Source organism: Heteronotia binoei, chromosome 6, assembly GCF_032191835.1.
Source record: "Heteronotia binoei isolate CCM8104 ecotype False Entrance Well chromosome 6, APGP_CSIRO_Hbin_v1, whole genome shotgun sequence".
Classification (NCBI taxonomy): Eukaryota; Metazoa; Chordata; class Lepidosauria; order Squamata; family Gekkonidae; genus Heteronotia; species Heteronotia binoei.
In genome coordinates, this window is record NC_083228.1 from 135,962,747 (window position 1) to 135,990,695 (window position 27,949).

At 46.0% G+C, this 27,949-nt stretch overlaps 1 protein-coding gene across 2 annotated transcripts; it reads left to right on the forward strand.

Annotated features, from left to right (window-relative positions):
- The first annotated feature begins 4,164 nt into the window (after nucleotides 1-4,164).
- LOC132574300 (uncharacterized) lies at nucleotides 4,165-27,764 on the forward strand. 2 transcript variants are annotated; one of them, XR_009555602.1, is made up of 3 exons: nucleotides 4,165-4,292; nucleotides 25,017-27,397; nucleotides 27,518-27,764. XR_009555602.1 is itself a non-coding variant. In XM_060242663.1 (2 exons), exon 2 carries the CDS (start codon nucleotides 25,043-25,045, stop codon nucleotides 26,180-26,182), a length of 1,140 nt encoding a protein of 379 aa, XP_060098646.1. In that variant the 5' UTR covers nucleotides 4,165-4,292; nucleotides 25,017-25,042; the 3' UTR covers nucleotides 26,183-27,764. The 2 variants fall into 2 exon arrangements, 1 of the variants encoding a protein (XP_060098646.1); XM_060242663.1 differs by having other exon boundaries at nucleotides 25,017-27,764.
- The last annotated feature ends 185 nt before the right edge of the window (nucleotides 27,765-27,949 follow it).

Below are 27,949 nucleotides of genomic sequence, written 5' to 3' on the forward strand. Positions count from 1 at the left end.
ATGGATGGGCCATTGGCCTGATCTAACATGGCTTCTCTTATGTTCTTATGTTTAAGCTGGGATTTTTTTGTTCAGTATGCATCATCTCAAAAAACACAGATATTGACAAACAACATCCCCAAACAAGAAACTACAGATAACTCAGAAATATTCTACACTTGTATGTTTGCATTTTTCATGGGAAATTTTTAATGAACAGCACCATCTCCTGGTGGAAGTCTTCCATGGTTTAGATCAAAGCAGAAGTCAAGTGGCCCCTTTAAGACCAACCAATTTTTATTCAGAACGTAAGCTTTCATGTGCTCTCTTAAGCACACTTCATCAGACGAGGGGATTAGGTATTGTGAGCTGAAATACAAGCAGTTTGTTGATAAAGAGGGCAAACTAACTGATCACACGGTCACATAAAACAGTGCGGCTTGGCCATTTGGTCTGGATAGCCATAAAAGGTAATAAAATTCCCTGCCAAATGGTGTTTCTGCAAATCTAGGTGACTCACAAAAGGACATGTATATCACAATTGTAGTCCACTCAATCAGGTGTAGCCAAACTTTACTTAACACAAGAGCAAAGCAAAGTCCAGTAGCAACCTTTTAAGACCAACAGAGTTTTATTCAGAATGTAAGCCTTTGTGTGCTCTAAGCACACTTCATTAGGCAGCAGGATGGAATGGCAAGCAGTCCTAAATATAGAGAAAGTGGGCAGTGAATCAGCATGCAAAATTATGAAAATGTCCCTTAGCAGATTAAAAGAATCACAAGCCCGGGCCTAGCGACTGCCAGCCTGTGTCCACTGGGCTAAAGCAACAAAAACAGTAATAAATGTCAGAATAGCAGATTGATGTCCATTAAGTATCCTGCAATAAATAAGATTCTGCTCTGGGTTAAAAGGAGGGCATAAGGTTCTCAGAGGCTTAATTTAAACATGTAACAGACATATAAAAACATCATTCTAGTTTGCCATTATAAAAAAATACATTAAAATAGTGGAAGATGGGTTAGTATATATAATGAGATAAACAGCCAATATCCCTTATTTATGTCAATACAAAAAACATTTTTATACACTATTCTAAAAGCGAAATACATTGCAATACTGTGGACATATAGCTATACTTGGTGAAAGTGGGTTTAGTATATGTAATGAGATAAAAATCCAATATCCCTGTTCAGTCCTGGGGAGGTGCTTGTTCCAAGTTTCATAATAATTTGTAATTCAGCAATTTCCCTCTCCATTCTGTTCTTGAAGTTCCTTTGCAAAACAACGGCTTTGAGGTCACCCATTGAATATTTTGGAAGATTAAAATGTTCTCCTATTGGTTTTTCAGTTTTGTGATTCCTGATGTCAGATTTGTGTCCATTTACCCTTTGTCAAAGAATAAATGTCAGAAATTTGAGAGCCACAAGGCCCGTGAGATGTGATGTTTGAGGGAAGGAAGGAAGGAAGGAAGGAAGGAAGGAAGGAAGGAAGGAAGGAAGGAAGGAAGGAAGGAAGGAAGGAAGGAAGGAAGGAAGGAAGGAAGGAAGGAAGGAAGGAAGGAAGGAAGGAAGGAAGGAAAATAGATGGGAGAGGGGGACGGGAAGGGAGGTGGAAAGAAGGCAACTTTAAATGCATTCTCTATGCTGCCAGCTGGCTTGGTGAACTGAGTTAAAGAGACAAAGCTGGCTGGTGGGGGTTTCGAGAGTCACACAATTTGTGCGAAAGAGCCACATGTAGCTCCCGAGACAGTTTGGTCACCTCTGGTTTAGATAGTGAGGGGAAGGAAAAACGAAATGCAGATATGTGAGTACATATGTAGAGAAAGGAGGAAAATCACTGCAAGGCATAAAAAGAGTAACTTCGCTCCCCCCACCCCCCAAAACCCACAGCAGCAAGGAAAGAGCCTCTCTAGACATCAGTTGATTGGGATTTTTCACAGGTACCTCATATTTGACAATGTGATCCACAGAAATCCGGCTGCCTCCAAGTTCTCAGCTTGATCAGAGGGTGCGTTGCCAGGTCCTAAAGTGCCCATGGTGGGGGATGGGATGGGGTGGTAGGGTTGAGTGATCTTGGGCAAAATCCCGTGATAATTGGATGTGGTGGACAAAGACACAAACATCCCCGCCTACCAGATATGTCACTCGTTCCCGGCCTGCCTCTTCAGCCTCATTGACCATCTTCAAGGGTAAACAGCTCCTCTGAACCCTCAGCAGGGGAGAAATTACTTTCTGATGTGTTGACAGACGATATGATCTCCAAACGGAGGCTGCTGGGCACCTTCCTCACAAGCATTGTCTGCATTGCCACCCAGGATTTGGTTAGGGTTGCCCATCCCTGGCTTGGAGTATAATTTTGGCAGTGGAACATGGCCGCTGAAATGGGAGCCATGACAGGGACTCTTTCATGACAGGGACTGTTTCTTGGATCGTCACAACCCAAGTAGCAGGAGATGGGGTTTTTTTTAGGGTGGGGGGATTGTCATCCAAACACAACTCCCCTGGAGAGGTGGAGGGTGCTACTGATCCTGCCTAGTAAGAAGTCACTCAAAAGAATTTTGAGTAAACTTGATGCTACATGAAAACATTAAGGTTTGGTGTCTTTTGTTATAATCTACCTATTTGGTGTGAAACCTGAATAAATCCCATTTGAGTTGTACTTTCCCCTTGCTTCATCTATCAGCAAATCCTGAATTTGTTTTCTTATTTTTGAGGGGGGGTTTCCAGGACGGTCTTCCTCGCCTGCCATTTTAATAGCACAACTGTCCACGAATTACAGGGATTAATTTCTTTTTGACATGAAAATTCTCCCGGAGAAAATGGTTGCTTCGAAAGGGGGACCGGATGCTATTATACCCTACTTCTCCCTATACCCCACTCTCCCAGGCGACACCCTCCAATCGCCAGGTAGTTCCACACCTGGAGATGGCAATACCCTATTTCCTTTCATAGAACTTCAATTTTTCCCGCCTAAAACCCAGGCCTGTAGCTAACCAGGAGCCCATGGGGCCTGGCCCCCTGACAGCTTGGGGAAGCCCCTCACCCCCCCATCCCAGGGCTGCCCCTCTCCCTCCTATGTGATTTAAATTGTGCAGGAGGAGCAGCCACTGCCCCTCCCATGCCACTTAAAGGGCTCACAACCAATAATCCCTCTCAACTGTGGAGTCTTGTGAGCCAAAAATTCTACTTCCTGAGCTACTGGCACTAAAGTTGCGAGCGTACATTAGTTTGCTCTGGGGCCATTTTTTTCCTGAGCCAAGACAAAAATGTGTGAGCCTGGAGGCTAAAAAAAAATGTGAGCTAGCTCACGCTGACTCAGTTTAGAGGGAACACTGCCCACAAATCGGCTGATCGGTGGGCTCTAAATCATGCGGCAGGAGCAGTCACCAGCCTCTTGCACAATTTAAAGGGCCCCCTTCGCCTGTGGCCCCCCGCCTCCCATGTCTCCTAGCTACTTTTTGGTGTTCAGTCACACAGTCGAGTTTGACTCTTTGCAACCCCATGGACAAAGTCACGCCAGGCCCTGTCTTCAACTCCTCCGAAGTCTGCTCAAATTCGTGTTAGTTACATCAGTAACGCTGTCCAGCCATCTCATCTTTTGCCATCCCCTTCTTCTTTCGCCTTCTGTCTTTCCCAGCATCAGGGTCTTCTCCAGGGAGTGCTCCCTTCTCATTGGGTGGCCAAAATATTGGCACTTCAGCTTCAGCATCCAACCTTCCAGGGGACAGTCTGGGTTGATTTCCCTTAGGGCTGAGTGATTGGATCTTCTTGCAGTCCAAGGGACTCTCAAGAGCCTTCTCCAGCACCACAGCTCAAAAGCATCTCTTCTTCTGCACTCCACCTTCCTTACGGTCCAGCTCTCACAGCCACACATTACTACTGGGAATACCATCGCTTTGACTATAGGGACTTCTGCTGGCAGGGTGATGTCTCTGCTTTTTATTCTACTGCCCAGGTTCGCCACAGCTGTCCTCCCAAGGAGCAAAGGTCTTTTAATTTCATGGCTACAGCCACCATCTGCAGTGCTCTTGGATCCCAGGAACGTGAAGCCTGTCACTCCCAGCTACAGAGCTGCTAAAACCCCGCCGAGCTTCCACCCGGCGCGGGAAGAGCGGCAGAAAGGGTAGCGGTGGGGTGGGAAACCGCGGAGCCTTTGCGCACGCGCCGCTTCCCGTCGCGTGCACCAGGGCGGGGGGCGGAGCTATCGGCCCGGAGGCGCACAATTTGCGCGCGCGCAGACCGCCGCTCCCCCGCTCTGTGCTTGTCGGCGGCGCTCTCCCGGAGGAGGCTGGAGCTTTGCAAAAGTTTTTTGGGGTAGGCGCGTGGTTTTGCAACGGGGTGCGGGGGGAGAGAGGAGGAGGAGGGGGGTCTTGAGCCTGGTTGCGGAAGTTGTTTGCGAGTGAGAACGGGTCTCTTCCGTCCCCGGGAGAAGGCAGTGCGGGGGGGGGCGTGGTTCTACAGCGGTGCGGTTTGCTTCGGTTTCTGGGTGAAGTTTCCTGGGGAGGGGTCGAGGGCCAAGCCGTTTCAGGTGGGTGGGTGGTTTGGGCGGGGTCGCGGGGTTCTCTGCTCGGGAGCTCAGGTGCGCTTGGAGTGCAGCAATCCGAAGCGCTTTCGAGAGGTCCCAGGGTGCGTTCTCACTAAACAGTGACCGGTTTCACACTAGGCTTCGAAGCCTGGTTTAGCCCTGTCCCCGAGGTGACATTCTACACTAAAATCATAGAGCCGAGTTGCAGCTTTAAGACCAACCCATTTTTATTATTAGGGTTTGTAGAATCTTTCGGGCTCAAGTGCCGTGAAAGTTTTCCTTCCAGATGTTTCGTTTTCAGCTGGAAGAAAAACTTGCTCCATTAGAACACGGCACGTGAGCCCGAAAGATTCTACAAACCCTAATGATGATGCCAGCCGAGGAAACCTGAAATCTTTGACAACCAGTTTTTATTTAGAACGTAAGTTTTCGTGTGCTCTTAAGCACGCTTCGTCAGAGCTGGATTCCTCGTCTGATGACGTGTGCTTAAGAGCACACGAAAGCTTACGTTACGTTCTAAATAAAAACGGGTTGGTCTTAAAGGGGAAACTTGACTCCTGCATTGTTCAGCTGCTTCAGACCAACACGGCTGCCCGCTTGGATCTATGGAGTCATAGAGTTGGTTTCTATGATTCTGATGTAGAATATCGGTTTGGGGACGGAGTTAAACCAGGATTAAAGGTCTAGTGCGAAATTTGTGGAACCCGTTTTGCTACTGGGTTTTTCCTGTGTGGGTATAGCGAAAATCCAGTTACAAAACACATTATTTAGGGTCATGTGAACGCACCCCAAGAATGCAGTCCTAAAGCAAAGAGTAGATAAGGGCCACCGAAGTGAGCATAGGGGCTAGCGCGTCTTTGCTGGGGGGGGGGGGGGGGGAAGATGGCTGCGCTTGTGGTGGTGGGGTTAAGACCTATGTTCCCTCTAAGCTGCAGTGTCTTGTGAGCAAAATTTTTACTTTGTGAGCTACTGCCATTAAAGTTGTGAGCTCCTGGCATTAAAGTTGTGATCGACTGCATACATGAGTGTGCTCTGGGGTCATCCTTCGTGAGCTCAGACAAAAACGTGTGAGCTGGAGGCGAAAAAGCTGTGCGCTAGCTCAGGCTAACTCAACTTAGAGGGAACACCGGTTAAGACTTAATTGTTAAATGATGAAGGGCATGAAGGAAAGTGTGTAAAGACTTCTCCCTTGAATAAAACTTCATTGGGCTCAAAGGTGCCACTGAACTCAAACTTCTGTTCTCCTTTCACTGTAATACTGAAGTGTGTGGGGGTCATGTGCCTAAACTGGTTCAGGGTCTATAAAAGGAAATGATATTTCTATTACAATTGACTTTGGCTGCGGGGCACAGTTGCAGCCACTAGATTAACAGGTGGTAAAAGGGGAGGGCGGCCCGATCTTGTCCTCTATTGGAAACTAAGTCGGGTCAGTCTTGGTCAGTGTTTGGATGGGAGACCACCAAGGGATACCAGGGGTGTGGCAGCCAGGCAGGCAATAGCAAACCACCTCTGAACTTCCCTTGCCTTGAAAGCCCTGCTGTGACTTGACGACACTTCCAAAAAGGAACTAGGCAGCTTATTGGTTATTAGTTGTGAGGGTTTAATGGAGCCTCCGTGTTCAGAGGCAGTATATCTCCGAGTGCCTGAAAGTGGGGGAAAGCAAGAATCAGAGGCGGGGTGGGGTGGGGCAAACTGTGGCTCGGGAGCCACATGTGGCTCTTTCACACATATTGTGTGGCTCTTGAAGCCCCCCCCCCCCAATCAGGCAACATGGGGAAGGCATTTCTCTCTTTAAATCATTTCTTCAAGCCAGCCAGCAGCTTGGAGAATGCATTTTTAGATAAAAAGCTGCTTTCTTTCCACCTCCCCCTCCCCCTGTCTGCTTTCCTGTCTTGCGGCTCTCAAACATCTGATGTTCATGTCTTGCATCTCTCAAATGAAGTTCATGTCTTGTGGCTCGCCCAACATCTGACGTTTATTCTATATGGCCCTTGTGTTAGGCAAGTTTGGCCACCCCTGATCAAGGGAGTCTGGTTGCTTTCCTGTCCTGCTTGTAGGCCGGTTGCCGTTGGATGCTTGGGAGAATAGAATATGGGTCGCTTGGTTAGTCTGTAGCTGTAGAAAAGAGTAAGAGTCCAGTAGGACCTTAAAGACTAACACAATTTGTGGCAGGGTGTGAGTGTTATGAAAGGTCGTACCCTGCCCCAAATTTTTGTTAGTCTTTAAGGTGCTACTAGACTCCTACTCTTTGCTAGCTCCGAGAGCTAATTCCCTAAGTACTTGTCCTCTGTCTTCCCCATTTCTCTGCCTAGTATTTGCTTGGAGTTTTTATTCTGTAGAGAATCTTTCCCATCTGGTTAACAGAAAATCATATTGTCTTTGTATAGAAGGGTCTTTGCAGGAACAAGGAGCAGTGATATGCCCTGGCATGCCTCGAGAAGGACTGAGTCACTCTGCTCCGCAAGTGGTGTTTCGGTTTTCATATTCAACACTGTCTCTGCCTCTTTTCTTTTTTTTTTTTGGTTTCTTTTTTTAACATGATCTGTAGTAACAAATGGCTGAGAGGAGGGCTGTCTTTAGTGGGGAAAAGTTGCAAGGAAGCGATGTAATGCCATTGGTTAGGCCCAACCAAATTGACTCAAAACATTGTGCAAACTTTTGAACTCCTTGAAACTTTGTATGTGACTGGATGTTACAAAATGTAAGAAAATGATAGAGCAGGATGGGGGAAAAGATGTTCTCAATTTAACCCAGCCTCGAGGAGAAATAGAGCAATTAACAGACTCCGCATTTACGGCCATTCTTACCATCATTCTCCAATTCCAACATGTTTATTATCTTTTGCTGTTTTCCCACACTATTATCCAGGCCAAACTGTTATTCTTTCCATTTGTTAATTTCACTATTTTGCCACTGAGTTCTAACTTTGTACTATTTTGCATGCTTAACCCTACCCACAAACTATACGTAGCACTGCTTAACTGTACCGCATTTCATTGTCTGATGAAGTGTGCTTCTAGCACACGAAAACTTACGTTCTCGATAAAACTATTTTTGGTCTTAAAGGTGCTACTGGATTCCAACTTTGTTCCATAGCCTGAAAAATCTGCTTCTCAGAGGTGTTTTTGTCTACCCAATATACTTTTTAACATGTGGCACAGCATTATAAATATCTTTTCAGGCTATGGTTTTATGACCTCGTCTTCCGAACAACCTCTGTGGAATACAAGGGAGGATGGGGCTTAAGGCTACTGCAGTGTCAGGTTACAGCACATTCTCTGGAGAGGAGTGTTTTGATGCCACCTGCTCCTTGTCCACTCAGAAATCAAGGAAGAGGTGAACAAGAAGGCAGCGCAGTGAGAAACTAAACTTAATTTCACTTGAGGATCCTTATGGATTTTGCTTGCAGCTTCATCAGGAAACAACAGTTAGTTAAAAAATAAATAAAGGAAAGGTCCCCTGTGCAAGCACCAGTAGTTTCCGACTCTGGGTTGACGTTACTTTCACAGCGTTTTCACGGCAGACTTTTTACGGGGTGGTTTGCTATTGCCTTTCCCAGTCTTCTACACATCCCCCCAGCAAGCTGGGTACTCATTTGACCCACCTCGGAAGGATGGAAGGCTGCGTCAACCTCGAGCCAGCTACCTGAACCCAGCTTCCGCCAGGATTGAACTCGGGGCGTGAGCAGAGCTTAGGACTGCAGTACTGCAGCTTTACCACTCTGTGCCACAGGGCTCTTACAAGTTACAAACCCCTTTTTAAAAAAGCTTTCAATCCTAAGCATAAACATTTCATAAATTTAAAAACCAAAGACTCTACAAAAATACACACTGAGCGTGGTACAGCAATTTACTGGAGCCCTACACAGATGTTGTCTTATCCGGAGATGAAGTGGTTGAGGGTGTTTTTTCTTTTTTTTGTACGACAGGCAGCCATATTTATAGGCTGAGCTGTTTCTACATACTTGCAGGGTCACAATCCATAGAAAATTGTCACTGACATAACTTGTAGGGTGAAATAAAGCAACTGAATCCAGTAGCACCTTAGACCTGGCCTGGAGGGCCCAGTCTAGTCCACTCTTATCAGATCCTGCAGGGTTGGGCCTGGTTAGTATTTGGATGGGAGACCACCAAGGAATACCAGGGCTGTGACGCAGAGGCAGGCAACCTCTTAATATCTCCTGCCTTGAGAGCCCTACAGGGTTGCCAGGAGTCAGCTGCGACTTAGAATCTTGGAAGGGATCTCCAGTGTCATCTAGTCCAACCCTCTGCACAGTGCAGGAAATTCACAAATACCTCCCCACCACCACCACCAGTGACCCGCTGCTTCATGCCCAGAAACCTCCAGGATCCCTGGCCAAACTGGCCTGGAGAAAAATTGCTGCCTGACCCCAAGTGACGAACAGCATTTCCCTGGGCATGTAAAAAAGGGCCATGAGAACTAAGCATAATGCAACCCTTCCTACCCCCCTTCCCGTGATCTGCCTAAGAATCCATACTGCTGTCAGATGGTCCTCTGGCCTTTTTAGAAACCTCCGAAGGAGACTTGTGGGTGCTTTACACACAGCATAGCTCCCTACAGACCGACAAGATTTTTTTTTTGGGGGGGGGGTGGTATGAGCTTTCAAGAGTCAAGGCTCCCTTCATTAAATTCTGTCCAGATAAAGTTCCTGAAGTTAAAGGTATAACTGGGAAGTACCTTCCCGCACTGTTACAGTGATCAGAGGATGCCCATATTAAAGCTGCCTCTCTGCCGTGAAGATCAGTGGGTAGTAAGCCAGTCACATTCTCTTAGCTTCGCCTACCTCGCAGGGTTGTTGCGGGAATAAAAAAGGAGGATCAGGAGAACTACGTATGCTGGTGGGTGCTCCCTGAAGTAAGGGCGAGATACAGGCGCACAAAATACATGAATCGGCGCATTTGACTCAACAGACTTCGGCTCATGAAAAGAAGGTGATTATGATATTGGATTTGTGTCTCACTCCGAATCTCAAAGTCTGAGTGACTCAAAATCTCCTTTATCTTTCTCCCCTGCAATAGACCTGTGAGGTGAGTGGGGCTGAGAGAGCTCTCCCGGAAGCTGCCCTTTCAAGGACAGCTCTGCAAGAGCTATGGCTGACGCAAGGCCATTCCAGCAGCTGCAAGTGGAGGAGTGGGGAATCAAACCCGGTACTTCCAGATAATTGTCCGTGCACTTAACCACTACACCAAACTGGCTCTCTGCTGTAATAAATTTAACAGATCACAAAACTGTGTTTGGAGATGAAACAGCGGTGACAACTGAGGTGAGAGCAGCTCAAGGAAGGGGACTGTTGGAAGCAGCCCCCAACCAGGGTTGCCAGCCTCCAACAAGCATAGGCACTGTGTACCATTGACTCATGTAGCAGAGTTAACCCTTGACAAACCAATTCAAAAAATGTGAAAATGTGTCCAAAAATACTTATTAATTCAGATGGTGAACATCGACCACAAGGGTATAGACAATTTCTCCAATATCAAAAAATTAGTTTCCGCAAGGGAATGAAACTGTTTCTTGGAAGTGTTAGAATGTTATGATCTTTGAGAGTAGAAGTTGTTTTGTAAATTGAATAAACAAAGGCTTAGATAAAGCTTACAGCGAAACAAGGAAAAATAGACCTGTTTTGAAGCTGACAGGCAAAACCGGTCTATTTTTCCTTGTTTCGCTGTAAGTTTTATCTAAGCTGTAATATTTCGCTGCAAGCTTTATCTGTATATATATATTTAATTGTGTTTGTGTCCTTTGTAAAGTTTATATCTCTGCTACCTAATCTTAACTAGGTACACACATGGCCTGGCCCAACATGGCCCAGCCCAACAAGGTCTCATTTATATCAGATCTGGTCCTCGTAACAAATGAGTTTGACACCCCTGGCTTATGGCATTATAACCCTACTTTTCTCCCTTTCTCACAATACAAGAACTTGTGGGCATTCGATGAAATTGCTGAGCAGTCGGGTTAAAACAGATAGAAGGAAGTCCTTCTTCACCCAAAGGGTGATTCACATGTGGAATTCACTGCCACAGGAGGTGGCGGCGGCGGCTACAAGCATAGCCAGCTTCAAGAGGGGATTGGATAAAAATATGGAGCAGAGGTCCATCAGTGGCTATTAGCCACAGTGTGTATATATATGTGTATAAAATTTTTGGCCACTGTGTGACACAGAGTGTTGGACTGGATGGGCCACTGGCCTGATCCAACATGGCTTCTCTTATGTTCTTCTGTGACACAGAGTGTTGGACTGGATGGGCCATTGGCCTGATCCAACATGGCTTCTCTTCTGTTCTTATGTGACACAGAGTGTTGGACTGGATGGGCCATTGGCCTGATCCAACAGGGCTTCTCTTATGTTCTTATGTTCCTACTGAGATTCTTTCTCTCTCTCAACTGCCCTCCCCAAGCCCCACCCCCAAATTGCCAGGAATTTCGCAACCTGGAGTTGGCAACCTTATGCAAATCACAAGACACTGTGGAGTTGAAATAATAAGAGGGCCTTGGGAAAATTAGCTGGAGTCTTGTGTGAGTGGGCACAAACTCACACAGCTTTCTGCTTCTAATTAAATGGCTTCTGTGCATGTGCAGTGCTTTATTAACAGTGCAACCCAACCCTTACAATGGGAGTAAGCTGGGGTGCCAGCCCAAGAAATTCTTGGGAGATTTGGGGGTGAAGGTCGGGGGTGGTTTGGGGATGGGAAGGACCTCAGCAGGGTTCCATGCCATAGCCCCGCCCTTCAAAGGAGCCATTTTGTCCAGGGGAACTGATCTGTGTCAACTGGAGGCCAGTTGTAATTCTGGGAGTCAGTTCTCACTTTTATCCAGAATTGAACTTTGTCTTGAAGGTGCCATTGGACTCACTCAACCTCCTTCTCCCATCTGTTAACTCTTGTATTTGTATGCTAATTTACTGCCATTCACAGATCTTAAAAAGGTAAAGGTAGTCCCCCTGTGCAAGCACCAGTAGTTTCCGACTCTGGGGTGACGTTGCATCACGACGTTTTCACGGCAGACTTTTTACGGGGAGGTTTGCCACTGCCTTCCCCAGTCGTCTACACTTCTCCCCCAGCAAGCCGGGTACTCATTTTACCGACCTCGTAAGGTGGAAGGCTGAGTTAACCTTGAGCTGGCTACCTGAACCCAGCTTCCGCCGGGATCGAACTCAGGTCGTGAGCAGAGAGCTCAGATTGCAGTATTGCAGCTTTACCACTCTGCGCCGCAGATCTTACCAACTCCCTTAATCTAATCTCAGCTGTAATCACCCAGTCCTTATGCATCTTGCCTCTAACTGGCCCTTCCTGACAACCAGCCCCCATAGGTAATAACTGAGTGAATTCTGTTCCACTGTAGCTGAAGAAGTGTGCTTGCGCATGAAAACTTATACCACGATTTAACTTTGTGGGTCTTAAACTTCGTTCTGCTGCTGCAGACCAATGTGGCTCCCTCATCTGTTCTGTGATTGTCAGTGGAGCTCAGAGGAAGAGGTTTTGCGGAAGAGTAGTGCACATCCAGGTGCGTTTTGGGCAGGTGCATGGTTTTGCAAAAGTGTGTGAGGGGGAGGGTCTTGATCTTCGTTCTGGCAGCTGCTTAAGAGTAGGAACACTTCTTTTTCTCCCCTTCCCCTGTGTGGTTTGTCTGATTAGACATTCTTTTAAAACGAGGTGGGGTTTTTTTTTGTTACATCTGGGATTTCCATCCAAAATATTCCAGTAGAGAAGCAGCAGACCATTCTCCCTAGGTCAGCTTTTTCTGACTTCAAAGCCAACTATCTCTGCTCTGAGATAACGCCTCAGAATAGGCTAGCGGTAATTTATGCTTTGGGTACCCTCTAGTGGTCAAGAGATTTCCCCAAACCACGCCTCTCTTTGGAAGTCTTTTATCTTGGTACAGTTCCTCCTTAATCTAAGGAATTGATGTTATGGCACAGTTCTCTTAATGTGTGTTGGATGGTGGCTATCAAACCTTGAAAAAGAATTCTCTGTAGGGTTGGGTTTTTTTTTTTCAAATAGGCCTGTATAGACGTTCCATTCCTTGATGCAAACCATAATGTCCAGGAAGTTACTTGCCAAACTTGCAAAAGTTTACTTACTTTGGGACACAGAGGGCATGCATTTGTCCCAATTCCTTACCGAATTGGTCCTCCCAGTGTTATCATCTGGGTGTACTGGGTTCCAGAAGTAGACCAGTGCTTGCTGTATTGCAGTCCTTCAATGTAGGGGAATATGATTTGGGGTGGCCTAAATTTGGAGGAGCAAGTTTCAAAGCCCCTTTGTCCCACAAGGAGGCCTTGAGTGAAGGACAAGAGCACAGTACTGGGGAGTGGATCGTTGCTACCTGAGGTAATGAGCCACCACCAGCCTCTTTAAGATATTCCTCAGCTGATAGGCAGTTTGGTTAAGAGTGGCAGACTCTAATCTGAAGAACCAGGTTTGATTCCCCACTCCTGTACATGCAGCCAGCTGGGTGATCTTGGGTCAGTCTCAGTTCTCTTAGAGCTCTCTCAGCCCCACCTGCCTCATAGGGTGTCTGTTGTGTCCTTGCCTTGGCACTGTCTCAGCCTGACCTGCCTCACAAGGCTGTTGTGAGGAAAAGATGGAGGAAAGGAAGGAGATTGTAAGCCACTCTGAGTGAAGGGCGGGGTATAAACCCAAGTCCTCCTGAGAGACTGAAGGACCCAGTCTCCAACCCTACTGGCTGTTAATCGAGAAGTTATCCCTGCCAGGTAGGACACTTGTAAGATGAGTTCCACAGTTATTTGGTAGCTGTAGCCAAAAGAGGCCAAAGTACTGGGTTGGAAAGGAAAGGTCCCCTGTGCAAGCACCAGTCTTTTCCGACTCTGGGGTGATGTTGCTTTCACAACGTTTTCACGGCAGGCTTTTTACCGGGTGGTTTGCCATTGCCTTCCCCACTGGGTTGAGAAGCCCCCAAAACCCAAATGACATCCCAGGAGTACAATTAACTAGGTTTATTAAAAAGAAACGTGCAAAAGCATGGAGTTATAGAGGCATTCAAAGCAGGGGGGAGGGGAAATAATAAAGCTAAATAACTGTCTCAGAATTCTTTTTCAGGCTTTAGTCATTTGCTCTAGATGTTATCTGGTCAGACTGAAGGTACAGTGTCCAGATAAAACTCCAGAGTCCAACATTCAAGATAGTGATATCCGCCCTGTGTGGTGTGGTGGTGAAGAGTGTTGGATTAGAACCTTAAAAGACACAGGTTCAGATCCTTGCCTTGGCACTGTCTCAGCCTGACCTGCCTCACAGGGTTGTTGTGAGGAAAAAATGGAGGAGAGGAGAACAATGCAGGCCAGTTTGGTGTAGTGGTTAAGTGTGCGGACTCTTATCTGGGAGAACCGGGTTTGATTCCCTACTTCTCCATATGCACCTGCTGGAATGGCCTTGGGTTGGCCATAGCTATTGCAGGAGTTGTCCTTGAAAGGGGAACTGCTGTGAGAGCCCTCAGCCCCACCCACCTCACAGGGTGTCTGTTGTGGGGGGGGGGGAGAAGATATAGGAGATTGTAAGCCGCTCTGATTCAGAGAGAAGGGCGGGGTATAAATCTGCCCCCACCTCACAGGGTGTCTGTTGTGGGGGGAGAAGATATAGGAGATTGTAAGCCGCTCTGATTCAGAGAGAAGGGCGGGGTATAAATCTGCAGTCTTCTTCCTTGTTGGAGCGAAAGGCGGAGTAGAAATGAGCAAAATAAAGTCAAAACTTGGTGGCAGGAAGCAAGGTCTGAAGGTCTACATTAGAATGAATTATCTTTATGTTAGACCACCTACAGCAGGCCTTATCTGTGTACCTCTGCAGCTGGCACGGGCCCACAATTGAGCAGCACACCCAGTAAGTAAGTTTTTATTTATATTTATACCCAGGCCCACTAGTGCAACCCACCTCTGGCCTTGAAGCTCCCAGGCCATGATCTCACCTGCACCTGTGTCCTGCCTTTACCTCATCTCTTATCTCTCTTGAAACTGCATATTGTGACAATGATAATCCAGAGGGAGCCTTCAGTAGGCCCAAAAGCCTTACCAAAATTTGAAAGTCCGAGAAACGTCTAGACAAGACCAGTTTCTTGACAGGGATAAGTGCCTCCATATTCGTCGTCTGCATTTCACCCTGGGCTACCCCACTTTGGATCAGTTAGCCCAGAAACTAGGTTTTGAAACAGGAAACAGCCTCCCCTTGTAGGGCAGAATCTCCTGAATGTGGGGATTACTATCTGTGGCAGTCCAAAGCTTAATGCTGGGTGCAGAGGTTTGTAAGTGTCGTCAATATCTGTGGTTGGAGTCATGAAGAAGGAACCATGAAGTGTGACTAAGGAACTGGGAACCAACTTGAGTGTCATTCCCATACATGCTACAAGATAGCTTTTAACTGGAGTAGGCAAGGATTGACCTTGGGATTTACTCCATTCAGAGTTTAAGAGCCAGTCTGGTGTAGTGGTTAGAATCTGGATATCCAGGTTTGAATCCCCACTCTGCCATGTAAGTTGGCTGGGTGATCTTGGCCTAGTCCCTACTCAACCCTAACCTGCCTTACAGGGTTGTCGTGAAGATAATGGGGAGAGGAGAACAATGTGAGCTGTTTTGGGGCCTCATGGGCGCAGAAAGGTGTGTTATCCATAAAGTAACCACAGCAGTGGATATTTCAGGTTTGGCTATACTGCAGTGGCTTCCGTACTATAGCATCTTTGGGAAGTGTGTGTGGGGGTCTTCTAATAACCACCCATGTTGAAAAAACATAAATACATAGTTTTTGTCTTTATTGGGGGAGGGACATTTCCCTGCCCATTGCTTCAGAATTTCTGGACGTACACTTCTTATTTCCTAATCAAATATTTCAGTTCAGAACATACACTTATAATGGAATAATGGATAATGCATGGGATTGAGAAAGTAGAGAAAGAAGTACTTTTCTCCCTTTCTCACAATACAAGAACTCATGGGCATTCGATGAAATTGCTGAGCAGACAGGTTAAAACGGATAAAAGGAAGTACTTCTTCACCCAAAGGGTGATTAACATGTGGAATTCACTGCCACAGGAGGTGGTGGCGGCCACAAGCATAGCCACCTTCAAGAGGGGTTTAGATAAAAATATGGAGCACAGGTCCATCAGTGGCTATTAGCCACAGTGTATGTGTGTATATAAAATTTTTTGCCACTGTGTGACACAGAGTGTTGGACTTAATGGGCCGTTGGCCTGATCCAGCATGGCTTCTCTTATGTTCTTATGTTCTAATACTTGATTTTTTAAATTAAACATAAGTCAAAATAAATATTCTAAATCAGATAATGCTGTTTGGGGTATTGGACAATTTTCATATTTGTGTTTTTTTCAGAAAACTCTGGGTGTGATAGATCAGGGATTTGATGAATAGGTTAAAAATACCACGCCCTTATGTTTTGTCTTGGACTGTCCTAACTTGTGCTCCAAGTGATATATTGTTTGAGTAGCTTAAATTGGTATTCTTTTTGTTATTGGGAACAGATTGCTGACTGCACTGTTAGTGGAGTACAAGCGTTGGAAATAAGCATCTTTGTAACTGGTAAAGTGTAACTTCTTAACTCATGATAATAATAATTTAAGCTTGTAATAATGGGTTTAAATTAAGGGTGGGAAGGTATCGACTGGATATTAGGGAAAATGTTTTTACAGTCACGAGTTGTTCAGCAGTGGAATCAACTACCAAGGAAGGTGGTGGTGAGCTCCCCTTCACTGGCCGTCTTTAAGCAGCGGCCATATTGTGTGGCTCTTGAAGCCCCCACTGCCTGGCTTGGAGAAGGCATCTGTCTCTTTAAATCACTTCTCCAAGCCGAGCCAGCTGGCAGCTTGGGAAATGCATTTAAACCTGCTTTTTTTTCTACCTCCCCATCTATTTCCTTCCTTCCTTCCGTCTTGCGGCTCTCAGACATCTGACGTTCATGTCTTGTGGCTCTTACGTTAAGCAAGTTTGGTCACCCCTCATCTAGCTGTATGGATACTTGCTCTGACCTGGATGTCCCAGGCCCGATCTCAGAATCTAAACAGGGTTGTCTGCGATTAGTATTTGGATGGGAGACCACCATGGAAGTCCAGATCTACTATACAGAGGAAGGCAGTGGCAAACCACCTCTGTTAGACTCTTGGTTTGAAAATCCTATGGGGTCACCGTGAGTTGGCTGTAACGTGAGAGCACTTCACACACACATGAATTCTTGGGAGGTATCTCCCTACCCCAGGGGGGGAAGGTGCACAGAGAAATGACTTTGGTGCAAATATATGTCTGTGTTAATGAGGTCTGGGTTAGAAAGAAGAGGTCCCTGCTTGCTCCCAAGAAAGCTACACTTTTCTAATTATTACTCCCACACAGTCCTCAGGCCCCCCAAGAGATTTTCAGGTATTTAGACCTCACGAGAGACTCTTAGATTAGAATAAACAGCTTTGAGAGGAAAAGCCCCAGATTTAGAAACAGAGGACTGACTTGGGAAGTAGGAATGGTCCTTGTGCTCTTCCGGCCTTATACTTCAGAAAACAGTTGCTGAAGGACTTTAATGGTGCATATTACACCCTTGTGCTGTGATGAAACCCCCAGGGCAGCATCTTAGAAAGAATTGCAACCAAAAACATGATTGTGACCAGGCACCTCCAGACTTCTTTTGATGGGTTCAGTGACAGCTAAATATATTTACAGTAGACTGGACGAAGCTTTGGATTTGGCACAACTTCCTTGGTCAGAACTGCTCATGCTAAGTGGCGATGTCAACAGAGCTGTCGCTAAACTTATAAATATCTTATTTTGACAGAGAGACAGCCTATGGTAGATATTGGCACTCGTAGCGCTCGTATAGTCCATAATAAAGTGAAAGCAAAGCAAAGTCTTACCTCACAGTTTTGTTTTGTTCTCATAATGATTATTTTATGTATGATTTTAATATGTTTTGCTGTTTTATTATCTGAAGTACGTGATAATCATTAATAGGGAATTTTTTTGCCTTAATTTTTGTACAATAATGAAAACGTTGTCCCATCTTCATACAAATATATATATTTTTTATCAGTAAAAAGGTGTGTGATGGCTGGTATGGGGATGGTGGAAGCCAGATGATAACTTTTAATGAAGTCCCAGTTTTACTTTGAAAATGCTAACTTATTGATAGGCTGAAATCGTTCAGTAATTTGTCAGTATTTGGCTAAGGTTTTTTTTTTTTTTTAAAACTTGGCCAGTAAAATCAGTAATTTTGACCCTTTTGACTAGTTTCCAGACTGTACTGATTTTATCTGAGTTATCTATATTGAGTTACCTCAGAAATTTTACCCTTGATTTCACCTGATCTTTCCCTACTGTATTAAATAAAATATTTTGTTAATTTTGAATTTCAAAATGTCCTGAGTGCCATTCAAGTGAAAGGGAGCTGCCAGGCCTTCCCTCAGGTTACTGGGCTGAGCAAACAGCCAAAACGATCATATGAACATATGAAGCTGCCTTATACTGAATCAGACCCATGGTCCATCAAAGTCAGTATTTTCTCAGACTGGCAGCGGCTCTCCAGGGTCTCAAGCTGAGGATTTTCACACCTATTTGCCTGGACCCTTTTTTGGAGATGCCAGGGATTGATCCTGGGACCTTCTGCTTCCCAAGCAGATGCTCTACCACTGAGCCACCGTCCCTCCCCACCGTCCCAATATTACACTGTGACCAGCATTCCCTCTAAGCTGCGTTAGTGTGAGCTAGCTCAGTTTTTTTTTTAAATCTTAGCTCAGGAAGGATGACCCCGAAACAAACCAGTTTATGCAGTAGCCAAATTGTTTGCTCACTACTTTAATGCCAGTAGCTCACGAAGTAGAATTTGTGCTCACAAGATCCCATAGGAGGATTGACTGTGACAAGGTGCGACATCCAGAGTTCTTCAGGAAAGAAGAAAACACATTACTCTAGGATGACTCTGTCAGAGCAGTCGAAGAGAAATTGAGGGGGAACCTTGCCTCTGAGGGAAGGAAGTAGATGGGGTTGGTATAGGGGGCAACAATGGGAAGGCTTCTGGAGTTCTAGCCCTGGTGGTGGACCTCCTGTGGCACCTGGGTTTTGGCCACTGTGTGACACGAACTGTTAGAGTGGATGGGCCCCAGGCCTGATCCAACATGGCTTCTCTTGGGGATGGTCCTGATATTCAGTCTCTTGTGGAAAGTGAAAGTTAAGAGAATAATTGTGCTAGCCAATTTGGCAGAACATTTAACTAAACAGAACCCATTCAGGTTCCTCTAGTTCAGGGGTGGCCAACGGTAGTTCTCCAGATGTTTTTTGCCTACAGCTCCCATCAGCCCCAGTCATTGGCCATGCTGGCTGGGGCTGATGGAAGTTAGGCGAAAAACTTCTGGAGAGCTACCGTTGGCCACCCCTACTCTAGTTGAATTCAGTCAGCCATGTATGTTCATCAGCTGCTGCCACCTGTGCCCTACAGACTCCAGAGGCCACTGATGAGCATTATGTATTGATAAGGACTTTTGTCTTGTTAAATAACAGGCTCCAAAATTGCAGTTTGAGAGCTGCTGGGAGTTGGGATTCATATGCAGATTCCCCGAGTAGCGGTGGAAATCTCTGTAAAAAGCTGTTACCCTTTGGAGGTTACTCAAAAAACAAAGGGAGCTTTAACTGCATCTTAAGCGACCTCTTCATGTAGCCCTTGAAAGCTGATGGTTCAGTAAATCTGTTTGATTTCTGAGCTTTCTGCAAGATTATTATTATTATTTTTTGCTGCAACAGGCTACTGTGACTTCCCCACTGAAACATAGAGGTGTTTTGATTCCTGTCAGGTTTTCCAGTTAACGTAAATAAGGCCCAGTAGTCCATTTAGACCACTGTCCTGTCTTACATAGTGGCCAGCTAGTTTCTCTGGACCATCAACAACAGGGCATAGAGGCTGAGACCTTCCCCTAATGTTGTCTCCTGGCTCTAGGATTCAGAGACTTAGTGCCTCTGAATGTAGAAGTTCCCTTCAACCACGATGATCCTCCACGAATCTATCTAACCAATTATTCTAATCCCCTTGTAAAGCTGTTCTGTTGTCCTCACTGCATCTCTGGCAGCGAATTCCACATTTTAATCACTCTCTATGTAAAGTAGATGCAGGCGGGCTGCTGTGTTGGTCTGAAGCAATAGAACAAGGTTTGAGTCCAGTGGCACCTCTAAGACCAACAAAGTTTAATTCTGGGAATAAGCTTTTGTGTGCATGCACACTTCATTAGAGACATACAGAAGTGTGCATGCACACACAAGCTTATACACAGAATTAAACTTTGTTGGTCTTAAAGGTGCCACTGGACTCAAACTTTGTTCTGTGTAAAGAAATATTTCCTTTTGTCCAACCTACTGCCCATCAGTTTAATTCAGCTCCAGTTTTGGGTGGGTCACTCTCGGGTTAGATTCTTTGTTGTGGTCTGAATTTCAGTTTCATCAGTGACACACCTATTTCTTGGTTTGTGTTCTGGCCTCACTTTGTGGTAACTTCTGCAACTAAGGAAATGGAAACCAAGTTCAGCCTTTCATCACCTCTGAGTTATACATGCGTCTCTGTATAACCCAGCAGCCCCGTGGCGCAGAATGGTAAAGCAGCAGTACTGCAGTACTGTGGTCTGAACTCTCTGCTCACGACCTGAGTTCGATCCCAGCGGAAGCTGGTTCAGGTAGCCGGCTCGAGGTTGACGCAGCCTTCCATCCTTCCGAGGTCGGTAAAATGAGTCCCCAGCTTGCTGGGGGGAAAGTGTAAAAGACTGGGGAAGGCAAGGGCAAACCACCTCGTAAAAAGTCTGCCATGAAAACGTTGTGAAAGCGACGTCACCCCAGAGTCGGAAACGACTGGTGCTTGCACAGGGGACTTTCCTTTCCTTCACTTTTGGGGTTTTCTTACAGCTACCAGTTCCATGTTGGGAAATACCAGGAGATTTTGGGAGTGGAGCCTGAGGAGGGTGGGGCTTGGGTGGGGAGGGACTTTGGTGGGGTATAGCAATGCAGAGCCTGACCTCCAAAGCAGCCATTCTCTCCAGGGGAACTGATCTCTGTTGCTGGGAGATCTGTTGTAGTTCTCAGAGGTCTCCAGACGTCACCTGGAGGCTGGCAACTCTAGTTCTTGATGATGTTGTCTTAATATTTTTGCTCTATTAATAGTTGTTGATGTTGATTTTTATATGGGGTTAGATTTTTTTTAAATCATTCCAGGATGCTGTTAAATGTTTGGTGTAGTGGTTAAGTGCACGGACTCTTATCTGGGAGTACCGGGTTTGATTCCCCACTCCTCCGCTTGCACCTGCTGAGATGGTCTTGGGTCAGCCATAGCTTTCATAAAAGCTGTCCTTGAAAGGGCAGCTGCTGTAAAAGCACTCTCAGCCCCACCTACCTCACAGGGTGTTTGTTGTGGGGGGGTGGGGTTAGGGTTAGAGGAGATTGTGACCGCTCTGAGACTCTGAGATTCAGAGTATAGGGCAGGATATAAATCCAAAATCTTCATCATCTTCTTCTTCTTTTAAAAATGCATTTGGAGCGGTAAAACTGAAAATGGGCATACATTTATTTTTTAGGAGAGGCATATGCTACCCCTCCAGGTCTTGTATGTTCTAACTCTGCATGCAAGAGGATATGGGAGGGAAAGGGTTAAGAGAATTCTCTCTTTGGTGTACACTTGGGCAACCCCTCCCCCCCAATCAGTTAGATGTTGAACCTCTTTGACCTTTACTTGCCTTTTGTGTTTCATCTTCCCTCTCTTACCTGGGCTTGTAGCTGTAACAAGTTTGGAAGTTAATCTGTTCACAAGTTAAATGTCCCAACGTGAATATATCATGTAACAATGTGCTTCTACTTTTGTAAATAAAGTTTCTTTCTCTTGTTACCTTTGGTGCTTCTTTGTAATTGGAATAACATTTTCCCCTGAACTGGGAAATGTAGAGAATCAGGAACACTCTGAAAAACCTTCTGCGTTTCCAAAGCAAATGTTTTTTTTAAACCTTTAATCCAGTACCAGGGACTCTAATGCGGAATAAAGAAAATACAAAATTAAATTACTTTCAAAACACTTCTCTTCTTCCACGGCCTGGGGGAATGTTGAGAGTTTTCCTCAGCCCAGCCAAAGCTAATTGCCTAGTGAAGTGATTCCTTATCTCCCCTTTGTTATAAATGGGGTTGGGTGGGACCAGTTGGCTGAAGGCAGAAAGTTGGATGAATGTTTTGTGCTCTATCAGAGGAGGGGGAGGAAGATGGACAGCTGATTAAGAAGAAGATATTGGATTTATATCCCATCCTATACTCTGAATCTCAGAGTGGTCACAATCTCCTTTACTTCCCCTCCCCCACACCCTGTGAGGTGGGTGGGGCTGACAGCGCTCTCACAGAAGCTGCCCTTTCAAAGACAACTCCTGCGAGAGCTATGGCTGACCCAAGGCCATTCCAGCAGCTACAAGTGGAGGAGTGGGGGATCAAGCCTGGTTCTCCCAGATAAGAGTCCGCACACTTAACCACTACACCAAACTGGTTCTCAGGTGCTCCTTTCTGCAAACCGTGCAAAATGGAATTATTCGAGAAGCCTTTTCCATGCAGGCAGTAGGGAAGCACTGTACAAAACGATTCACAAAATTACTTGGCTAAATTATTAGGGACTGTGATCTGTACTGCTGTGTATAGTTTCCAGCAGCCTGGCTTGCATTGTGTGAGTTTTGCATCCTATAATGTGTCGTGTTCATGCCGACAGTTTGCTTCAGTTCTGTTTTTAGACTTCTGGTTGGATCTACCGCCCCAATCCTATTTCACTGTTTATTGAATGCCCAATCTTGTTTTGTATACTCAGTCTGGGTAATCAAATCCTGGCTTCAGGTTCATTTTAGGGCTGAGCCTAATAGTCTTATTACCTACTTGTTGAGGGACTCTTATACTTCAGCTTGGTCAGTGGCCCTTTTGTCCAAACTTAACCAGTTAGGGTGATCTGTCTACTTCTGATGCATCATATATCTTCAGTTGTATTAAAGAAAAATTACTTGACTCAGAGAAATTTAAATTATGCCCAGCTAGCCCTAACGTCTGCTCTCCAGCTACTTTAGGTTTGGACATCTGTAAGATGCACAGATATTTAACTGATTTAGTGATCCCTACACATCATAGGGGCTTTTATGTTGGCCAAATTGAATGTGTTTCCCTCCAGTGTCTTGCAGGGGAGATATCTCCAAATTCCTTTTCATGAAACATTGTTCCTAGGGTGCAAACTCCCCTGACACAATTTTTCACTTATTGAGTAACTCTCATCTGGATGAAAATCCCCGTCAGGAATTGTTTTGCAGATTCTCCCCTCCTACCGTCAATCACAACTATTTGTCTTTCTGTCTGTTTTTCTTGAATGGCTCTAATTCAGAAATTACCTGTGCTGTTGCAAAATTTTTGGCCACCATTCTCCAATACAACTCTGGCTATGCTTGATTTTATGTCTCACCTAAGTTCAATTCTGACTTATCTTGTCTATCCAAATCTTTTTCTGTATTTTATGCTATGCCATTAAAGGTTTGAAATTGAATGCAATGCCTGTCTTGTTTTGTATACTCAGTCTGGGTAACCTGCCTTGAGTTCTGACGATATCAGGCTAGGCCTGGTAGAAGCTTTCAAATAGAAATGTTTTATAGTGTCATGGTCCTCACGGATTCCGTTTTAGAAGTGTAAATCTCTTAAAAAAACCCCAAGTTCATTTAGAAGATATTGGATTTATAGCCCGCCTTCCACTCCGAAGAGTCTCAGAGCGGCTCACAATCTCCTTTACCTTCCTCCCCCACAGCAGACATCCTGTGAGGTAGATGAAGATATTGGATTTATATCCCGCCCTCCACTCTGAAGAGTCTCAGAGCGGCTCACAATCTCTTTTACCTTCCTCCCCCACAACAGACACCCTGTGAGGTAGATGAAGATATTGGATTTATATCTCGCCCTCCACTCCAAAGAGTCTCAGAGTGGCTCACAATCTCCTTTCCCTTCCCCCCCACCACAACAGACACCCTGTGAGGTAGATGAAGATATTGGATTTATATCCCGCCCTCCACTCCGAAGAGTCTCAGAGCGGCTCACAATCTCCTTTACCTTCCTCCCCCACAACAGATACCCTGTGAGGTAGATGAAGATATTGGATTTATATCCCACCCTCCACTCCGAAGAGTCTCAGAGTGGTTCACAATCTCCTTTACCTCCCTCCCCCACAACAGACACCCTGTGAGGTAGATGAAGATATTGGATTTATATCCCACCCTCCACTCCGAAGAGTCTCAGAGCGGCTCACAATCTCCTTTACCTTCCTCCCCCACAACAGACACCCTGTGAGGTGGGTGGGGCTAAGAGAGCTCTTACAGCAGCTGCCCTTTCAAGGACAGCCTCTGCCAGAGCTATGGCTGACCCAAGGCCATTCCAGCAGCTGCAAGTGGAGGAGGGGGGAATTAAACCCGGTTCTCCCAGATAAGAGTCTGCACACTTAACCACTACACCAAATTGGCTCTCCATTTAAAAACCTGATTTCATTTAAAAGTATTAAGAGTATTTAAACAGCATCTTATTTCCATTTGCTCAGTTTCCTGGACTCTCAATAGGTGCACTCCTTTGTTGAATTTCCATCAAAACCCTCGTCCCTTCTGCTTTAACTGGCCGGATGAGAAAGAGAGAGTGAAATGGCCCCTTAATGATTTTGCCGCTTCTGTTACTCAGTGGTTGAGATGTATTGCATTCTGCTACTTGCATTCTAATGCTTTTGCAAGATTTCTAGTAAAATCAGCCTGATCGTATCCAGAATCCTATGAGTTAGAAGCGTTTATTATTAAAGTGAGAAAAGGCGGCTGAAGTGAGACCACAGTGGTGGTTATAAATATTAAGGGCACCTTATGTCCCACGGGAAGAGCCCCGTGGCGCAGAATGGTAAAGCTGCAGTACTGCAGTCCAAGTTCTGTTCACAACCGGAGTTCGATCCCGGCGGAAGCTGGGTTCAGGTAGCTGGCTCAAGGTTGACTCAGCCTTCCATCCTTCTGAGGTCGGTCAAATGAGTACCCAGCTTGTTTGGGGGGGGGGAAGCGTAGATGACTGGGGAAAGCAATGGCAAACCACCCTGTAAAAAGTCTGCCGTGAAAACGTGATGCGATACTGGTGCTTGCACGGGGGGCTACCTTTACCTTTATGTCCTACTGGAGATAAGCGAGATTCGAATCCAGTAGCACAAGATCTTCAGGGCATGAGCGTTCAAGAGTCCAGAGCTCCCTTCTTCCGATACCTTCTGCTGAAGTGTATCTAAAGAAGAGCGATAGATAAAAATAGGCACCTGTGCGAGTCTGTCTGTAGCAGCAGAAAAGAGCCGGGAGTCCAGCAGTACCTTAAAGACTAACCAAATTTGTGGCAGGGCCCAGGGACGAGCTTTCGTGAGTCACTGCTTTTGAATACAGGGAACTCACTTGTCTTAACAGGTGTCTTGGGGTTTTTTTGCAAGCCGTTTACCTTTTTCTTTATTTTGTCCTTGCAGAACAAGAATTTCCCCAAAGCTAAACAATGGGCAGACCCAGAAAAACCGCGGACGTGTCCTCCCCTCGGCCGGCTGCCACGGTGCCGAAAGCAGCCCCGGCAGCCCCTCGGTCTTCAGCTTCGTCCAGGGCGACGCCTGCTAGCGGCAACGCTTCAGCTGCCCCAGCCGCCAAGAGCGAAGGTAGCAAACGAGGACAGGGAGAGAAGCTTGCCTCCGTCCCGAGCTCCAGCGCAAAAGGGCAAAGTGGCCAGACCAGGTCCACAGCTGTGCCCGCCGGCGGCCAAGGAGATGGGAAGAGCGGCCGTGGTGCCAGAGCCAAGACTTCCACTGCCAGTGGAGGTGGGAAATCTCATGCCGCTGCCGCCAGGGTCTCGGTGGATAGCTACGCCAGCCCGTCGCAAACTACCACCAAAAGGCAAGGCAAGGCGAGTGATTCTCCCCCTTCGCTGAATGTGGCTGAAATAGAGAGCAAGACGCGGGGTCAGCGGACAAACCCTGAATGGCACAAATGGAGGGAGAACCGTATCACAGCTTCGGTGGCCCCCAAGATTGCCAACAGCAAGTTTGTCAATGGGAAGAGTTCTGAGGTACCGCAGTCCTACCTTAAAGCCGTGGTGGAGTCGGGTTCCGGTTTCATGACCCCAGCCATGTCCTGGGGCGTCCGGAACGAGAAGAAAGCCGTCGAGGCCTATGAAGCCATCAAGTCCAGCAAGGCCAGAAAGCCGGTGACGGTGGACGATTGTGGGCTCTTCATTGACAAGAGAAAGGCGTGGCTTGCTGCCAGCCCCGACGGGATCGTCAAGGAAGCTGGTACCGGTAAAGAGCTAGCCGTTTTGGAAGTCAAGTGTCCGTATAAACACAGAGACAAGACGGTGACGGATGCCTGCAAGGATAAAACCTTCTGTCTGGAGAAGGAGGGCGAGTCCTACACGCTGAAGAAAGACCACCCCTACTACACGCAGGTTCAGTGCCAGATGGGGGTCACCGGCCTCAAGAAGGCCGACTTCGTCGTTCACACTAACAAAGAGACGGCCATTGCCCCTGTGGATTTTGATCCCATTTTCTGGGACACCACCGTGCCCAAGCTGGAGAAGTTCTACACGGATGCTGTAATCCCGTACCTGGAACAGAAGGGAAATGCTGCGGCTTGGGCTAAGGAAGAATAAAGCAGCAGGGAAGTCCGAGCTTCTGGACTCTCTGAAGTGATGTGCCTTCTACCAGTCACTGTTAACTCTTTCTTCTGGTTTTCCCACCTGGTGTTAGAAAAATGATTCACTCCATTCCTGTGCCTGAAAATAGGCTTACCGATGGTGATTAGAGTTCCTGCCACATCACCCCTCCATGTCCACTTGCAGACCGCCAGCTATGCAAAAGGGCAGTAGAGATACAATAGCAACGTCTGTATTTTCTCCAGGCCTTCTAGAAAAAAGCAGACTGTGTTTGCTTCGGGCAATTCTAGATCAGGTTGAAGCTGCCACAGTGCTTCCCTGCTACAAAGGATGACGCTTCCCCGTCCAGGTATCGCGACTTCTGGAAACACGCAGGAGAAAGTACAGTCCTTGCTGTTCTGTTCTCCAAAGGCCATTTCACTGCCAGCTGAATTCCACTTTTGCTCCTTCGCCCAGAAGCAAGTTATTCTTTCTGCTTCCCAGCCGTCAAAAGGATCAGTGAATGCTGCCTATGGACACAGGGGATGATTAAGTTCAGCTTTTTGAGTAGGGATTCTGATTTTCCTTCCTCTTTAAAAGGCTAGAGTCCGCACAATTGAGAAGGAAATGCCAGTACTTCGTGAGACCTGTGCAGGAGACTTCTGTTTTTCCAAGAGAAGCCTACCCGTGATCCGTAGTTCTTGCCGTCAGAACTGGACGAATGACTGGGTGATGAAGAGCCGGAGTATGGGCAAGGTCGAGTTCAAAGGCGCAATTCGTATATAAGGGAGCAAGTGCCACGGAAGTCTGGGGACCTCACTCCTAAATAAATATGCAGAGGAGTAGGATGATAAAGGTTCTGCTGATTTCACTACTACTAATATAGTCTTCAGAGTAATTTGTTGTATAGCTATGCAGGGATCGAGATGAGGGGCTTTCCTGTTCTTGCACATTTAAACAGATTCTATTTTTGGTGCGGTTGCCAATTTCAGAGTTACTGTTTTTTCAGTACCAGAGAACAGATATCTCACCCTCTGCTGCCCTTTGCCACTTGGGAGGGCAGAATAGCCTTTAGATAATATTTCGTTCGTCTTTTTTTTAGAATTGCTTAGTTTAGTATTAGACATTTGTTTACAGGGCAAAACAAAATATCCTTTAGAAAACGTTTTATATGTCTTTAGAAAAATCGGCTTTTTTTTTTTGAGACTCGCTACACTTATTTAGAAAAGCTTCGTTTACTATCAGGCACTTGTTTACAGGGCAAAACAAAATATGGTTTAGACAAGGTTTCATTTGTCTTTAGAAAAATTGACGCTTTTTTTGAGAATTGCTACTTTATTTAGAAAAGCTTAGCTTACTATCAGGCATTTGTTTACAGGGCAAAACAAAATATGGTTTAGACAAAATATCTTTTAGAGAAGGTTTCATTTGTCTTCAGAAAAATCAGCTTTTTTCTTCCTTTTTCTGGGAGAATTACTATTGAGGAAAGTTAAGTGGGCAAAACCAGCCGGCTGGATTGTATGCTGTGATTGTTTTGGTTCGGCTGTGACTTCTGTTGAGCAAAAAAAAAAAATAGTAATAATAAAAAAAAATGACTGAACTTTGTAGTCTTGTGATTCATTGCTGGAGCAGAAAAGAGGATGGGAATAGGCTAGCATGGGCAACAGGTCTGAGTTGAGGTGGGGCGGCTGGAAAAGGGGCAGGAATGCAAATGATGAAATCAGGGCTCCCTGGTGTGTTGCCCCCTGGGTGCCTTGGCACCAGATAACACTCTTGCCTGGTGCC